Source organism: Polypterus senegalus, chromosome 1, assembly GCF_016835505.1.
Source record: "Polypterus senegalus isolate Bchr_013 chromosome 1, ASM1683550v1, whole genome shotgun sequence".
NCBI lineage: Eukaryota > Metazoa > Chordata > Cladistia > Polypteriformes > Polypteridae > Polypterus > Polypterus senegalus.
The window spans coordinates 128,104,501-128,120,638 of record NC_053154.1 but is presented as its reverse complement, the minus strand read 5'-3'; the positions used below and the strand labels follow the sequence as shown (position 1 = coordinate 128,120,638).

Below are 16,138 nucleotides of genomic sequence, written 5' to 3'. Positions count from 1 at the left end.
ACAGGCCGTATCTCGAGCTAGGGCTTGCTGATCGCAGCTTGGATGTAGCTTTAGTCTTCGATTCTTTCGTTCTTTCCTTCTTGTTGGCCATGTTTATATGTGTTTACATATACTGTAGCGGTCCCTCTCGGGTCGAATAAATACAGGATATCTCAGAATAATAAGCAAATAATATGAAAAATAGCACCACTGCTAGCGGAGCTCCACTTCAGACGTCCATCTCCCGCATCGGACGAGACCAACTGAACTGAAATAAATGTTTGACACTCAGGAAGATGGTAGTATATTTAGTTCTTACTTTAATTGCATAACCTGGTGATTTAAAAAAGACATAATAACTGGCCTAGTCAGTAAATGTGGCCAGTGAAACAAGAGTCAGAAATCTAAGGACAGTTCATTGAATAAAACAGATTTTATGAACACAATTATTCTGAACTGATATTGTTGTAAGAGGAATTAATATTGTTTAACCTAGACATTTTATTTTTTCATTCTGAAATATGTTAGCAAATGAAAAGCATTAGATTTGTGCACGAAATTCGACAGTAGGATTCTACTTGTTCCATAAGGAAACAATTTACTGCCCTTATCAGTCTAGGGAAGCCCTTCTTGATTTGTGCAAGAGCATTAAAATTAATAGATTAATAAAAGGTTTTATTAAGTGATATACTATTAATACTGGCATATATTCCAAATGTTTTTCTCTAATTACTTTCAAATAGCAAGACACCCTTTTGTCTTTTGATTGTACTCAGACATGTATATTACTCCATAGCTTTTCTGTAGTTTTGTTGTGGTTGTTTAAATGAAACATTGTTCAATAATATGTGTATGCTATTATCATCTGTGAAAATTTACTACTAATTTTAGGACCCATCAGTAACAACGGCTAATGTATACTATAGTTAAATTGGACTCTATTGGACTTAAAATATTGCAGTTTGCTGCTTGCATATTTATTACAATCAGAAATAAAACTTAATAATAACTCTTCTTTATTGCAGTGAGGAGAGTTACAATGTGATTGACTATGCATTAAGGGATCACCTAACTGTGGGTCATTGTGATGGTGAGGAGCTCAATCTCTCCCCAGTAAAGACAACATCAGGGATGCTGTACTCACGCCAGGGATCAGCAAACCATGTCTTTCGACTTGCTTTTCTAAGTAACCATTCGAGTGAGAAGGTGGAAATGATTCTTGGAGCAGAGTTGCTGTAAGTATAGTGCAAGACTCTCTTTTCCCTTTTGCTCAGAAGTGAATTGAATGTGAAGGTTGGTTTAATTATGATACCACCAATGACTTGCCATATGAAATTCCTACCATTTATGTGCACTTTCCTTCAGAATCATTTTGAACTGTACACTTAAATGTACTTATAAAGTGTTTTGCCAACACAAAAGGCTTAGTCCTTGGGCTCTGTTTTTAACGAGAGATGATGCTTGATCTTTCTGTTTTGTGTTAGTTACCTAAGTGTGCCCGCTTTCCTCTCACAGCTCTAAAATGGCTTTGTGTGAGTATACATAACAGAGCATGCTCTCTAATAAAACAGTATTAGGATAGGATTCAGAGTTTTATATATTTCATCCAACTTCAAGTAAACTACTTATCTAGGGCAGGGTTGTGGAGAGGCTGGAGCCTATCCCAGTGATCTAAACAGGAAAACTGGAGTTTGAAAATGGTCAGTGTGATGAACAATTATGGTACAAATTTACCTTTCCAGTAACAATATTTTTCAAGTTAAAAATTTATTGACAGAAACCTACCCTGTTTTTCACACATCCCACCCATTTCTATCCCAGAAACAATACAGGTCATCCTTAAAGACTGAGACAGCATCTCAATAATATATAAAAACATTTCAAAGAGTCTTCCCTTCAACGATCCTAGGGTACAGTAGGAAAATGTTTTAGATAACATCTCAGAATAAGCAGTCGAAGTCAGCGATAAATAGAATACACTCTAGCTCTACAGTATATGTACTGAGCACGCAATAATTCAATTTAAAATTTTTCATCGAGCACACCTACCTTGTTTAAACTTATTAAAAATATACCAGGGCAAGATCCAACTTATGAGCATTGCCGTCTAACTCCAGAATCACTAGGCCATAGGTTTATGGAATGCACCAAATTAACATAATTTTGGACAAAAATGTTTTCAGTTATTTATTAGAGAGATTTGGTGTCACAATCACTCCTAACCCATTAACTACTACTATTTGGAGTACTGGGATGGAGTTCAATTGGACAAATTGATTGTAATAGCCTATAGCACACTACTAGCATGTAGACTTATTTTGCTTAACTGGAAGAATCCCAACCCACCTTTTCTAATTCAGTGGATAACTAATATGCTATATTATTTGAAACTGGAAGAGTCAAATTGTCATTTAGAGGATCTGACCAAAGGCATAATTCAAAATAGATTAAGCATTTATATACAGGGAGAAAGATGGGCTTTTGATCTGCCTTTGGCTCGGCTCTCCTCTCTTATTTCTCTCAGCTGTGGATTAAATGCTTGTTTTGTTAGGTTTTGTTTTTTCTTCTTTTATATTTCTCCGAGTTCTTTCTAGATTCATTTTGAAGTAGTTTGTTGTACAAGTTTTGCAAATTTTATCTGCTTGACTGTATGCTTTGTTACTTTCTTAAAATAAAACAAATGAAAAAAATTGAAAACGGGTAGTTTGCAAGAAGAGTCTTGGTGAGCCAGGATAATTTTCTCCAGGCTTGAAACCATTCACTTTTGGATTACATGATCCTGAGGTGTCAATGAAAGTTCCATAAACCTGTTATCTTAAGATCAAACCATCATTATTTTCCTGAACCTCTCCTTTTATACTAGCTTCATAAGAAGCTGAACAATGTAATCAAACTGAAATAAATGTTTGACACTCAGGAAGATGGTAGTATATTTAGTTCTTACTTTAATTGCATAACCTGGTGATTTAAAAAAGACATAATAACTGGCCTAGTCAGTAAATGTGGCCAGTGAAACAAGAGTCAGAAATCTAAGGACAGTTCATTGAATAAAACAGATTTTATGAACACAATTATTCTGAACTGATATTGTTGTAAGAGGAATTAATATTGTTTAACCTAGACATTTTATTTTTTCATTCTGAAATATGTTAGCAAATGAAAAGCATTAGATTTGTGCACGAAATTCGACAGTAGGATTCTACTTGCTCCATAAGGAAACAATTTACTGCCCTTATCAGTCTAGGGAAGCCCTTCTTGATTTGTGCAAGTCTTTCGTGACCCTGCAAGTCTTTCGTGACCCATCTCTCCTTCTGGCATCCACTGATATTTACTGATGGCACACCACTTAAACAAATACAAACAATAAAGAATACCAAGCCCTGGTAGCTCCTTTAAACTGACACTTAAAATGCTATCCTGTCTCCTGGGTGTGTCCTTTTTTAAAAATATAATGCCTAGAACAGACAGGAGGTTGCAGTGGTGAGGTCACTGCAGGGATGAAACAGAGCTAGGTTAGTTCTCACAGAAAACTTCCAGCCACGAAAGGCAGCCCTGCACACATATTGAGATACAGTATATGTAAAATGTGTGTGTGTGTGTATTGACAAATATGCCCACTGTACATAAAGCATGAGCTTTTGCCCTATATTACTGTGAATGTAAGCCAAAATATCCCTGTTGAAAGAAAGCAATAAGAAACGTGTTATTTTTCTCATGTAGTGTTTGGGTTCAGAAGGTCACTATAAAAATGGTAAATGAAAAGTGCTTTACTCTGGAGAGCCGGCTGCAGTGTGTTTTACATTGTGTGAGGTGGAGAAAGCTGATGGGAAAATTATTATGGCATTTTTGCAACTGTCAGAGCAATTGAGTAAGATATTTAACGGCTGCAGTAATCAGCACCAAGGGAGTTTGCACCATACAGTCTTTGGAAAAGAATGACCTGCCAAATACTAACTTTTTTTTCTTTGAGGTAACCTATAGATATTGCACTGTTCAGTCTTTTTTGCTCTTTTGATAATATTATTACAAGTAGACCATATTTTTTATAATATGTAATAAAGACTGGAATACAGATATATGTAACTGTACTCCAGTGCATACATTTTATAAAACCTTTGCAGTCAATTTTGTTTTTAACTGGGTTATCCATTTGACTGAAGAAAACAGATAAGAATACATCAGTATATTGGAGTGAAATGTTTTAAGTTTACAGTAACAGGAGAAACAAAATTAAAAACTAAATATTATGTACACACATGCAGTGTCTATGAAAATCTAAAGAAATTTATGTTAATGTTGTCTCCAGGATTTTAAATGTAGCATTGTTTGTTATAGATTATAGAACGTAAAGAATAAGGGCCATATGTCTATACATGTGTACATATAAGGTTCAATTTCAGACTACTGTGAACTGTCAAGAATATGTAAGGCTTGTGAATGAGGTGTACAGTTTGCCCAATTGGATTCAATTTATTGGAATTCTTTTTCAGAGTCAAATACTTGTGAATCAAAGCCCTACCACAGTGGTTCTCAGCAGATGAGATAGGAGATGGACTCTTTTTTGTCACCAAAAATACATAAGTGAATGTCTAGTAAGTCTAATAAGTAGATAGGTTTTCCGCCAGATCCAAATGGTTACTTGTGCTTGTTAAATTCCTTCTGTTTAAAAATATACAGACATACAGTATAAATCGGAGAACTGAAGGGTTCAGCCACAAAGTAGTTATTCTGCCGTATGAATTCAGCAGTTTCTGTGACCCTGGATTGATAGCCGACTTCGCACGTGTTCATGGTGTTAAGATTAATTGCCAGGTGTGCAAGTGTGACTTTAATGATTGTGATTTCATACAGCAATCATATTTAGTGTAGTATTTTATTAGACACATATAATCATACATAAATTTATGAGTGCAAGTTTTAAAAAAAATACATACAAGTGATTCTTTGGTTTGCTCTGATTGGATCAAAATATTCCGGCCTTTTTGTCAAAAATATATTTTTGGAGCCCTTTTATAAATTCATTCTTGCAGGTTGGAAATTTTTGTATTCTGAATATATATCTTTTCTAGCACTTTAGTATGTTTGTGCTGTGCTCACGACTTCCATGGCAATTTATGTTTATTAATATTTAACAGCATTTAATTAAATGATTTTTACTCACTAGCATTTAGACAGGTGATCCTGAACCTCTATATGTCTGTCTGCTAATTTTGTTAATGTTTTTGTATTCCAAGGAGTTTCTCAGTGAGACAGTTGACCCATATTGTACTACTCATTTCTCTGAAAACACAAATCAATGGATACTTTACTTGACTTAAGAGTACAGAAAAATTGTAAGCATAGGTTTTTTTGCAAGATGCAAAGCTTGTTTCCAGCATTTCATACTCTGCATGCTAAAACTTACAAATCCATCCTTTGTAATTATGTGTAGGTAAGTAATAATAATAATAATAATAATAGTAATAATAATCTACTCTCTATATATATAAAATCCTAAGCCTAAAAGTGCAAAGATTTTATTTGACATTTTTATGTCACTTTTTTGTCACGCTTTAAATCAGGCTTATTTTAAACCCTACATAAATATGTTTGGTATCATTCTTTTCAGAATTTATCAAACTTTAATGTGATGTTGTTAGATTTTCAGATTATAAAGTAAAAAATATCAAGAACTCACATCCCACAAGATGAGACTTTGTGCCAAAAGATTTAACCACGCCTGGGGCCGGAAATAAAAGACAAAGAATAGGACAGCTGCTGTACAGGCTTTTAAATGTTCGAAGCACTGTGCGAGATGCAGATCACACGGCACGGCAGCAACAGCAATCCAGCAGCTGATCGAGCAAAGAGGAGGTAAAAAATAAAACTGTATTTGTTTCCCATTGTATCACCGTTTAAGAGGGGGTTTCTGAGGAGTGACTGCATCTCCCTGGGGTGCGTTCAGCCCCCCTCTTCACAACGCGAGCAGCAGAGACACAAAGTGGTTGGCGGGCGAAGCGAGCAGGGGTAGAAACCCCTAGTAATAATAATAATAATAATAAAACATGCATACTCTTCACACATCAGGATTCAAACCCAGCCTCCTGGAGTTAGGAAGCATCAGCTCTTGCTAATCTGCTGTTAAGTGCATACATTTACATATATAAATATGCATGTGTGTATATTGTGAAGACTAGGGGTGAGGCTGCCGCCCGACCTGACACAAATAGGCAACTACCACCAGCTCAGTCCAACAAGAGCCTTTATTTATAGAAAGGCAGCCAGACCCAAGGCAGTTTCCAAGGACTGATACCAACCAGTCACCAATACAGTGCTACTCCGTCCCTTTCTCCTTCACAGACGAGCCTCATCAGCATTATCCTCCAACTTTGGTTCCCCTTGGGAGGCGACCGGCTCCTTTTTTAAGCCACACCCAGGAGCACTCCAGGTGCTCCATTAAGAAGGTGTGGAATTGCTCCCGGGTGCAACTGAGGCTCCCACAGCTCCCCCTTGCAGCATCCACAAAAACCCAACAGAGCTGTGCTGGCAAATAGTAATTCCCACACAGCCCTCCAGGAATCTGAGACTGCATCACAACCCAGGGGAGCTGCCAAATAACAGTTTGGGGATGAGAGCATCCCCCAGAAGTCCTCTCCACCTGTCCTTCCGCCTCAGAGGCATCCCAGCTGGGTGATGGTGTCAGCTACCATCCATTACAGTATATATTTATATATATATATATATATATAATAGTAGACCACCTTTTTAGCAGCATCTTTTGTGGCCGTGGAATTCAAGACTTCCTGTAATGTGGGCTTCAACCATCTACGTCACTTTGGTCTCATACCTTGAGAGGCCCCTCATCACCTCCTGCTTCCAGGAACTCCTGTCTGAGGTGATTGACTGTTGGTGCTGGTGCTAATGCCAAAAACCTTGAGGTCACACTTGGAATAATTCTTGTTGTGCACTTGGTATCTTCCTGTTGGCCAGTTGATACATAGATAGACAGGTAGGTATGTGTGTGTCTGTATCTATATATATCCAATTATTTGAATTTCAATCCACTGAGACACTTTGTACCATACAAGATTGGCAATCAGTATTGCCAGGATGGCAGTATAGAAGTGAAGTAGGAAAGCAAATAATGGCAGTAAGAGATCTTAACTTTAGCTTCCACAAACAAGCATACAGTGTAATATTGACAGTTTTAAATATGTAAAAGACCACTCAGTGCTCCGATAACAGAATATCTTTAATTACCTTCTTTAAACTAATACGTTTTTCTGGTCATGCATAGTCAAATTTATTTTGCTGTTAGTGTTGCACATAATATATCACAATACAAAGTGTGGTATCAGATAAACAAAAAGGAACTAATAAACATAAATAAATACATTCATACACAAAATGGCTTGCAGAGAACTGCTGTAAAATATGCCTCATTATCAATATTGATGCTGTAAGCAAAAAAAATAACAAGCACAAACAGACACTGTGCATTTTATAAACTGACAGGTGAACACATCTTTCTCATTCTCTCTTTAATATGAAACAAAAATGAAACAAGAATTTAAAGGCAATAAAGCTGATTAGGAAATTAGTTGGCACAAAAAACAGGAACCACCATTGTGCCCATGCCTTGGCTGCGTGTAGCGATTGATGATGCATAAATACTGGCAGTAGAGTGTGTCGAGTTTCACTTAGAATGTGACTCACTTATTTATCTGTTGAAAATGAAAGAAATAAAGCTTATAAATAGCTTAGATTTCTCATAATAGCAAACTTTAGATAAAATGTAGCCACACCTATGCCGCAGTAGTGTAACTTGCTCTGCAATTTTTCCTCTGTTCCTCTGGTAGATTTTCAGCTATTACTTGGCATGCTTGTTTGGTGTTTCCACTTCACCAGGTAGTTTATGTGCTGGTGGCTGACATTGAGTTCGTGACAAATAATTTAAACCTATAAATTTAGACCTATAAATACCTGGGAGTGCAGCTGGATGATAAATTGGACTGGACTGCCAATACTGATGCTCTCTGCAGGAGAGGGCAGAGCCGACTATACTTCCTTAGAAGGCTGGCGTCCTTCAACATGCTGCAGATGTTCTATCAGATGGTTGTGGTGAGCGCCCTCTTCTATGCGGTGCTGTGCTGAGGAGGCAGCATAAAGAAGAGGGATGCCTCACACCTGGACAAACTGGTGAGAAAGGCAGGCTCTATTGTAGGCATGGAGCTGGACAGTTTGACATCCGTGGCAGAGCGAAGGGCACTGAGCAGGCTCCTGTCAATCATGAATAATCCACTGCATCCACTGAACAGTGTCATCTCCAGGCAGAGGAGCAGCTTCAGCGACAGACTGCTGTCACTGTCCTGCTCCACTGACAGACTGAGGAGGTCGTTCCTCCCCCACACTATGCGACTCTTCAATTCCACCCTAGGTAAAAACATTATATAAAGTTATTGTCTGTTTTACCTGCATTTTTATCACTCTTTAATTTAATATTGTTTTTTATCAGTATGCTGCTGCTGGAGTATGTGAATTTCCCCTTGGGATTAATAAAGTATCTATCTATCTATCTATTTATCTATCTAAAATACATTATAAAGTTGAATGTATTAATTGTTTAATACAGCACCAAAATATGCCAGCATTTTTGTCACACAGTATTTACTGGAGCCTTTTTTATGGATTAATTCTAACAGCTTGGAATTTTCAGTTTTTTTTATTTTGGATTTCATGACTCGATTATTATAATTGTGGTTTTCACTTTATAGTTTTATTAATGTGATTTTTTTCCCCCCATTTACCTAATGGTGCCATTTTTAAATAGTGACAGCATATAAAAGTAACAACCGTATATTCTTGTGTGTTTTGTAACCTGAGAGCAACTTACATGAAATTAAGCAAGGCTTTTATGGAGGAGAACATGACTAAAAAAGTAACAAGCTATTTAAAGACATTCCAGTTGATATGCCCATCCTTCATAGACAGTTTGGGGGTCTGCAAGAGTACTGGCCTCTTTTTTTTTTTTAATGTTGTTAGATGTGGAGCTGAAATCGAGCTGAGAGTTTTCTTTCCTGCTTTTGGCATGCTAATTGCACGCTGCCGGTGTCGTTGCTAAGCAGCCGTATTGTTTGAACGTTCCATTCCCACGATTCTTTTCTTTTTGTCCCCTACCCCCACATTTAGATCCACCTGTTTGCTGAAATGCTTATATAATGTACTAATATGCTCTTGGGATTTTAGTATGGAATTCATCACCTAGTTTTCGTGGTGCATGTGTGTGTCAAGTTACTAAAAGATAACGTGCTTAAAGATGTATGGCCAGTGGAAAATGTAAAAGCCTGCAGCCTAGAAAGGTCCAGTGGAGTTAAAAGAAATACAAATGCTGATAGCATTTTGCTTTGGTGCCCACATTGTAAAACTTCCCCCTTTCCAGATATAAAATATGAAAGTAATGGACACACACTTTTATTTCATCTTCAGGTTCTTCAAATGTAAAACCAGGTACACAGTACTCTTATTTGCAGTGGACTTTTGTCAGCTTTGTGCCTTTTCCTGATGATATAGACTGCATCAACTCTTAACAAGAACAAAGGAGTACAGCAAATGGATGAATGAAGGCTGTTTTACAGTATATGCTTTAAGTATTTTGGAAAGCTGTACACCATGGAAGGAGTTCTATTAAGATTTCTTTCCATTAACTGGTTAATTTTCCAGAGTAAGCAGATGTGAAATGCCACACTAAATAAATGAAAGCACCATACAGTGTACAGGCAGTCTTCAGAGTTGCCTTTGATGGTCTCTATAAGTTTAATTTACCTTGACATGATTTTATCGGGTCAGTAAAACTAGCCACATGTATGCATTAGTGATTTATGTCTGCTTGTGATGAATTGATTTTGACTGCTCTTTGCTGTGAAATCAAATTGATAAAGAAAAGCTTTCTGTGTTGATTTGATGGTGCTAACAGGAATCACTTATTCAATCTAATGATACAGTATTTTTTTCCTTATCACAATTTTTTTTTTCAGCCAGTCTTGTTTGTTTTCCTTAAATCGTGTCCAGAACAGATTATCTCCTTTTGATCTAATTATAGCCATGTGTAGCCTGTGCTGTGATTCACAAAAAGGAACATCAACTCCAGTGAAATGCAGTGCAATCTGATTTGACAATTACTTAAGACTAATCACAAAACAATTTATGCCCACAAGTGTAGGCCAGATGAACTTATTTTGTTTCGTGTTCTTTAACACAGGAGGCGGAACCCATTTACTAAAGGGTCACTGTGTCTACAGGCTTTTGTGCGGAACAGTTTCTTAAATTAACTATAAGGCTGACTTTAAATTACCTCCTCTGCTTAGTATGGCTCTCTTTCTACTTGTCCAAGCAATTAATAAGAACACAACTTCTACTTGAGATTCTAAAAGACACCATCATTCCGCTACTATTAATTGCAACAAATGTACCAGGTTAAGCTGACAAGTTTTGCTGTTGACTCTTGTCTCAAGACCATTTCCATTTTGGGTAAGTTTAAATTGTAATGTCAGAAATTCATGTCACAGTGATGCAGTGGCTTCCTCGCCAGTGCATGAAGAGGTTTGAATCCCACTTCATTCACATTCACCCCAGAGGCACATTGGTTTTCCAACCCTTATTCATTTTTTCTTCTTCTTGGCATTTTGATTTTATTCCCATCTCTTATATAATACGCTACCGTGGCTGTCCGTTTGTCTGTCCAGGATTTTAAAATCACCTGTAGCTTGCAAACTTTGACCTATTGACCTGAAATTTGGTACACATATACTCTGTGACCTCTACTGTCCGCTTTCGGGGTAATGATTTTTATTCCTCTTTTTATTTTATTGTATTTTATTGTAGAATCAACTCTCGGTGGTGCGTGTGTATGGGCGCCTTTTTCATTCCCTACCATCTTCGCCATCACTTCCCCTACAACCTCATATCTTAAATCATTCTTGAGGCAGATTGAAGACTTAAGTGCCAGCTTAAGTGAAAAATTAAAGAAAATGTACTAAGTAATTGCAACACAAACAAGTTTTAATGTGAAAAGATGCCGGAAGAAGAAAAGAAGAAGCGGGCCACTAGAGTGGAGAACAGAAGAGCTGCTCCGGAAGCAGCAAGCACATCATCCTCTGAGCAAACAAATGCTAAACGTACAGAGAAAGAGGGTGAAAACTAGGAATGGTCAAGTCAAGTGTATTGGCTGCACGTTATTGTGCAGTGCTCCATTACTGGTATCTTAATAATGTATCAGACTGATTTGTGTCTGTAAACAGATCCGGTATAGGAAAAAGTGCTTATGTGTGCCATACAGAGAAGTGGTGCATTAGGTGGTGACCTACTGTGGAGATTTTAAATTCTCTCTGTTTTCTTGTAGGGTTCCCTAAACAGGATTGGGTTAGGTTAACTGGCGACTCTCAAGTGTATGAGTGTGCCCTGCAGTTATCTGGCATCCCATGTAATCTTGGACAAAACTTTCAAGCACATCCATTAGCAGTTTAAATTAAATAATAACTGCTGAAATGTTTTACATGATAATTTAGCTATATATCAATAAACTGGATAACGAAAAATATGAATTTGAATTTGAAAAATTCCATTATTCAGTGAACATGACTACATAAAACAATATTTACCGAAACTAAGGCAGAATTCAACAAAGTAAATAATATAAATGAAAATCTTGTACATTCAGTTTCAGTAATGAATAGTTGATTGTTAAATAAAGGTGCAAAATACACTGCAAGACATTTTTTATATATTTGTTTTTGTACAAATTATTCTTACATTTATAACAAGTGGCCACTATTTTAGGCAAACCAACCTAATAGTAAATGGTTTGAAAATGTCTAGAAACAAAGCATATATTATGTTCCCAACATTTCTAAAAGTGTTTTTAGAAAGGTTGTACATATTCCAATGAACGGACTGCTACCCTATAATTCTTACCTGTTGTGAGGGAGTCAGTAAAATGTTAAGACGTGTTTGGCAGCATATTGTATGTCATGCTAATGTGTGTGTGTGTGTGTTTTGTCAAACAGCAAGACCAGAAGTGCAACAAGTGTAATGAGCACAAACCCCCCCCCCGGCAGGCTGTTCTTACAATACTGCTGCTTATATAAAAGCCTGGGAAAAAAAGTTTCATCCCAGATTGTTTCTTTTCCCACACAAGCATTTGCAACAGTGGAGATCTCAAAACAGCCTTAGCACATTACACTAACACCTACTCTCTGGAATTCTCTATCTTTGTCAGCTCCTGGAGCTCCTGCAGTCTCAACATGTTTGTCCAAGGGAAACTTCTGACTTTGCTGTAGGCCATTTCATCTTTGATCTCGCTGTATCAGTCTTACTTATTCATTAGTACCTGTATATTTTTTTACTTTTTTTTTCCCACTTCATTAAGTCTAATAAGTGTGGGCCTACACCTATCTTTTGTTTAAGTCTTTTATGAAGTGTGAAATGAGAAGTGTTACGTAATCAAATGGTCTTTTATTAAAAGAACCTTACAAAGCAAAATTCTTTCTTTTTTCTTTGTTTTATAACATAGAAATTACACAATTGGCGACATATGATGAAAACTTTTGTAACAAAGATACAGAGAATGAAAGGGAAAGATATGTAAGAGGCTCCTGTGCCTCATAACGCGTTTTTAGAATGTTGTAAAGGAATATTCCACCCAAAAAAGTTTATATTTTTATATATTAATTTCCCTATGTAGTTTATAGTAATGTCCGAGATAATTTTTTTATCTGTTTCATGCGGAACAAATGACATGGAAGATGGGATGGCATAATCCACATATCCAGTTGAATGCTCAAAATGTGCAAAAAATGTGCATATTTTGCTAAGGTATTATTAATACTTATTCTCTCAAAATATAAACATGAAAGATAATTCTGTGCCACTGAATTGAAGACAGGACTCCTGACCAATGAATCAGTGTGTGAATGTAGTATTTTTTTGGTGGAGTATTCCTTTAAACAAAGCATTTCCATTTTTGACGTGAACTATAAATCAGAATGTTTTGCAGATAAATGTATGTATTATAGGGTCATCATTGTCACATACACAGAGTACAGTGAAATTCTTACTTGCCTGTGCTAATCAACATGTCAACATTCTCCGAAGCCATGATTAGTAAGCATAACTTTATTCCATTGAAACTTCCTGTCTTCCTTACCTAAAAGAACTACCTTAACTAAAAAACCCCCAAGAGTCAGTTTTATATAAGTGTAAAGAAAACAAAACACCTTGGCACACTATCGAAGGCCTCCGTCTCAGAACTGATCTGGGTCTTAAACGGGCTGGCAATACTCAAAAACAAAGGTGAATATAAGAAATTTAGTGAATTTGGTTATACAGTTTGTAGCACCAGGGTGTTGTACCGTGTTAGTCATTATGGATATAAGTAAGAAGTTAAGCAAAATGACACCTTTTATTGGCTAACTAGAAAGATTACAATATGCAGGCTTTCAAGGCAACTCAGGCCCCTTCTTCAAGCAAGATGTAATAAATAAACGTAATAAAGTTTGGAAACCAAACAACCCTTACATAGCCTGATCATTTATGTGGCTATTTTTTCAAGGAGAGCAATACCACATCATTTTTAACTTTTTAAATGCAACTACTACTGTTTAAAACTTTTTTTGTTGCACTACAATAATGGGAATAGATGAGTATTTTCAAATAATTTTACCCTTAACTGTTAATTTGTGATGCTTTCAGACAAGAATGTGTAGATTCATTTGCTGTTAGCACTTTCTGTGGCCTGGCCCCCATAAGGATCAAACTCAGGCTTTCAGGCTGTCATTTTGTAAGGTCAGGTTCATAACTGAGCCATGAACAACCTAACCTGTTGAGGTAAAGAAGGTCTTCTGTAACCAAGTAAACTAGTGTCACTGTTGCATGTGGAGATATTACAGTGATGGGCTTTACTGTAGAATACAGTTTTGTAGCCTATTATACCCATTATCCCACTCATCTAATCCACTTCAGGGACATGGGGGGCTGGAGCCTATCTTCTTATATAATACGCTACCGTGGCTGTCCGTTTGTCTGTCAAGAATTTTAAATCACCTGTAGCTCACAAACCATCCATCCATCCATTTTCTAACCCGCTGAATCCGAATACAGGGTCACGGGGGTCTGCTGGAACCGTTTGAGCTATTAACCTGAAATTTGGTACACATATACTACGTGACGTCTACTGTCTGCTTTTGGGGTGATGATCTTTATTACTCTTTTTATTTTTATTTTATTGTAGAATCAACTTTCTGCAGCATGGATGCCGTGCGGCACATGCATATGGCTAAACCATTCTTGAGACTGATTGAAGACTTAAGTGAAAAATTAAGAAAAACATACTAAGTAATTGCAACAGAAAAACTGACTTAATTAGTTTTATTGTGAAAAGATGCCAATGAAAGAAGAGAAGAAGCGGGCCGCTAGGGTGGAGAAAAGAGGAGCTACTCAGGAAGTAGCAAGAGTATCAACCTCTGAGCAAATGCTAAACTTAAAGAGAAAGAGAATGAAAACTGTTACGTCAAGTGTATTCACTGCACGTTATCGTGCAGTCCACCGTTACTGGTATATGTAAAATACACCAATCGATTGATGATGGTATTGGCAACTGACACTTGTCCCTCGGAACTAAGTTTTGAAGTAGGATATACAACCCTATACATAGCATGTAATTGGTTGCTGCAAAAAAATGATTTCCTAGTGCTTCATTTTAATATGCAAGTGGTGCCATAATGCAGCTGAAGGTGTTACAGTATATTTATTATACTATTTCAAATCCTTCTGTCAAATCCAGATTTAGATTACACTGTACATTATACCCCACATCATGTGCTTTGCAATTAAATGAGAGGTGTTATAGCTCCTGCATATCCTGCATAGCTCCTGTTACTGCTACAATAGGCTGAATTTCATGATCAGGAGACGTGTCCATAGAAAATGAATAGTTGGATGGGAGGATAATACTGAAGAGCAAAATGTAAATATTTAACAGGCTAAGCCATACAGCCTTTCTCGCCTCATCACCCCTTATATATTGCAAATATTAAAAGGGTTTTTTTTTTCCTCTCATTCATTTGTTTTCATGGCTCAACTTTCCCCCTACCGGGATTGGTCTCTAGAAAGAATGCAGCACCATCTGGATTCATTTAACGTCCGTCTATAAAGTCGACACCTGACTTTCTTCATTTCGAAATCTGCTTTTAAGAGAGGTTTAGTAGTGTTTTTATGTTCAGAGTTATACAAAATGGAATTTTGCTACAAGATAAAATAATAAATGAAGCTGAAATCAGCCCTGGCAGAAGAGTTGTATTTTTTTTTTTTGGTCTAATATACTCTTGTAGTAACTGAAAGAGTACAGGCTCTAAATGGCTTCAACACACAAAACTGCCAAATTCCTGTGCCAGAGACATTCTAAATGCCCTCCTTAAGTGCCTGAGCAGCAATGACAAAACATGTTTTGTTCCATGCATCTAGCTAGCTACTGTCAGAAGGGACTTAAGCTTTCGGAGAAGCCATTACAATCCAGGCAGCCAAAAGAGATGCAAGTACAGAAGTCCAAACACTTGATTTGTTGCTCAATGTTTTTGTCCCTGTTACCAGGTTTAGGGATGATTTCATGTGATCTGATTCAAAGATTGTATCCCAAATCCAAACACAAAAAAACAGGAAGCTGAACTCAGCTATTCATCCATCATTGTGTATTACTCAACTTGTTTATAAAAATGATTCTTAGAAATAAAGAACGGCTACATTTGGTTCCCTTAAGATAAAATAAAAGTGATTCAATGCTTCCATAACAGTGTAGTCAGCAAGAGACGACTCTAAACACTGGCCAAATTTTGCTCTGCGCCAAAGGTTTTTGTCACTTTCTCTGCAAGGTTCATTTTATGAATTGATTTCAGTTGAAGTAATTAGAGACACTGGTGGAAAGAAAGGCACATATGAGCATCTGTTTTCCTGAATAGTCCGTGATGGCCAGAGGTGCCCTTCAGCAAAGGTGGTTCAGATGAAGCTCACATCTGTGTTTTATCCAAAAGTATGAAGGTTTACCAGAGTTTAGAGTGTAGGCCTGATTTAGAAGACTTTTCGACTGCTATCATGAGAGTTTTATAATAAATACTAGGACAGTTCTTCTCTC

At 36.9% G+C, this 16,138-nt stretch overlaps 1 protein-coding gene across 1 annotated transcript in view; it reads left to right on the top strand.

Annotated features, from left to right (window-relative positions):
- The window catches only part of LOC120531789 (rho guanine nucleotide exchange factor 26-like), a 116,988-nt gene that overhangs the window by 85,265 nt on the left and 15,585 nt on the right, over window positions 1-16,138 (top strand). Inside the window, exon 12 of the mRNA XM_039757533.1 lies at window positions 1,005-1,214. Coding sequence (XP_039613467.1) covers window positions 1,005-1,214 — 210 coding nt within the window. The remainder of the gene's footprint in view (window positions 1-1,004; window positions 1,215-16,138) is intronic.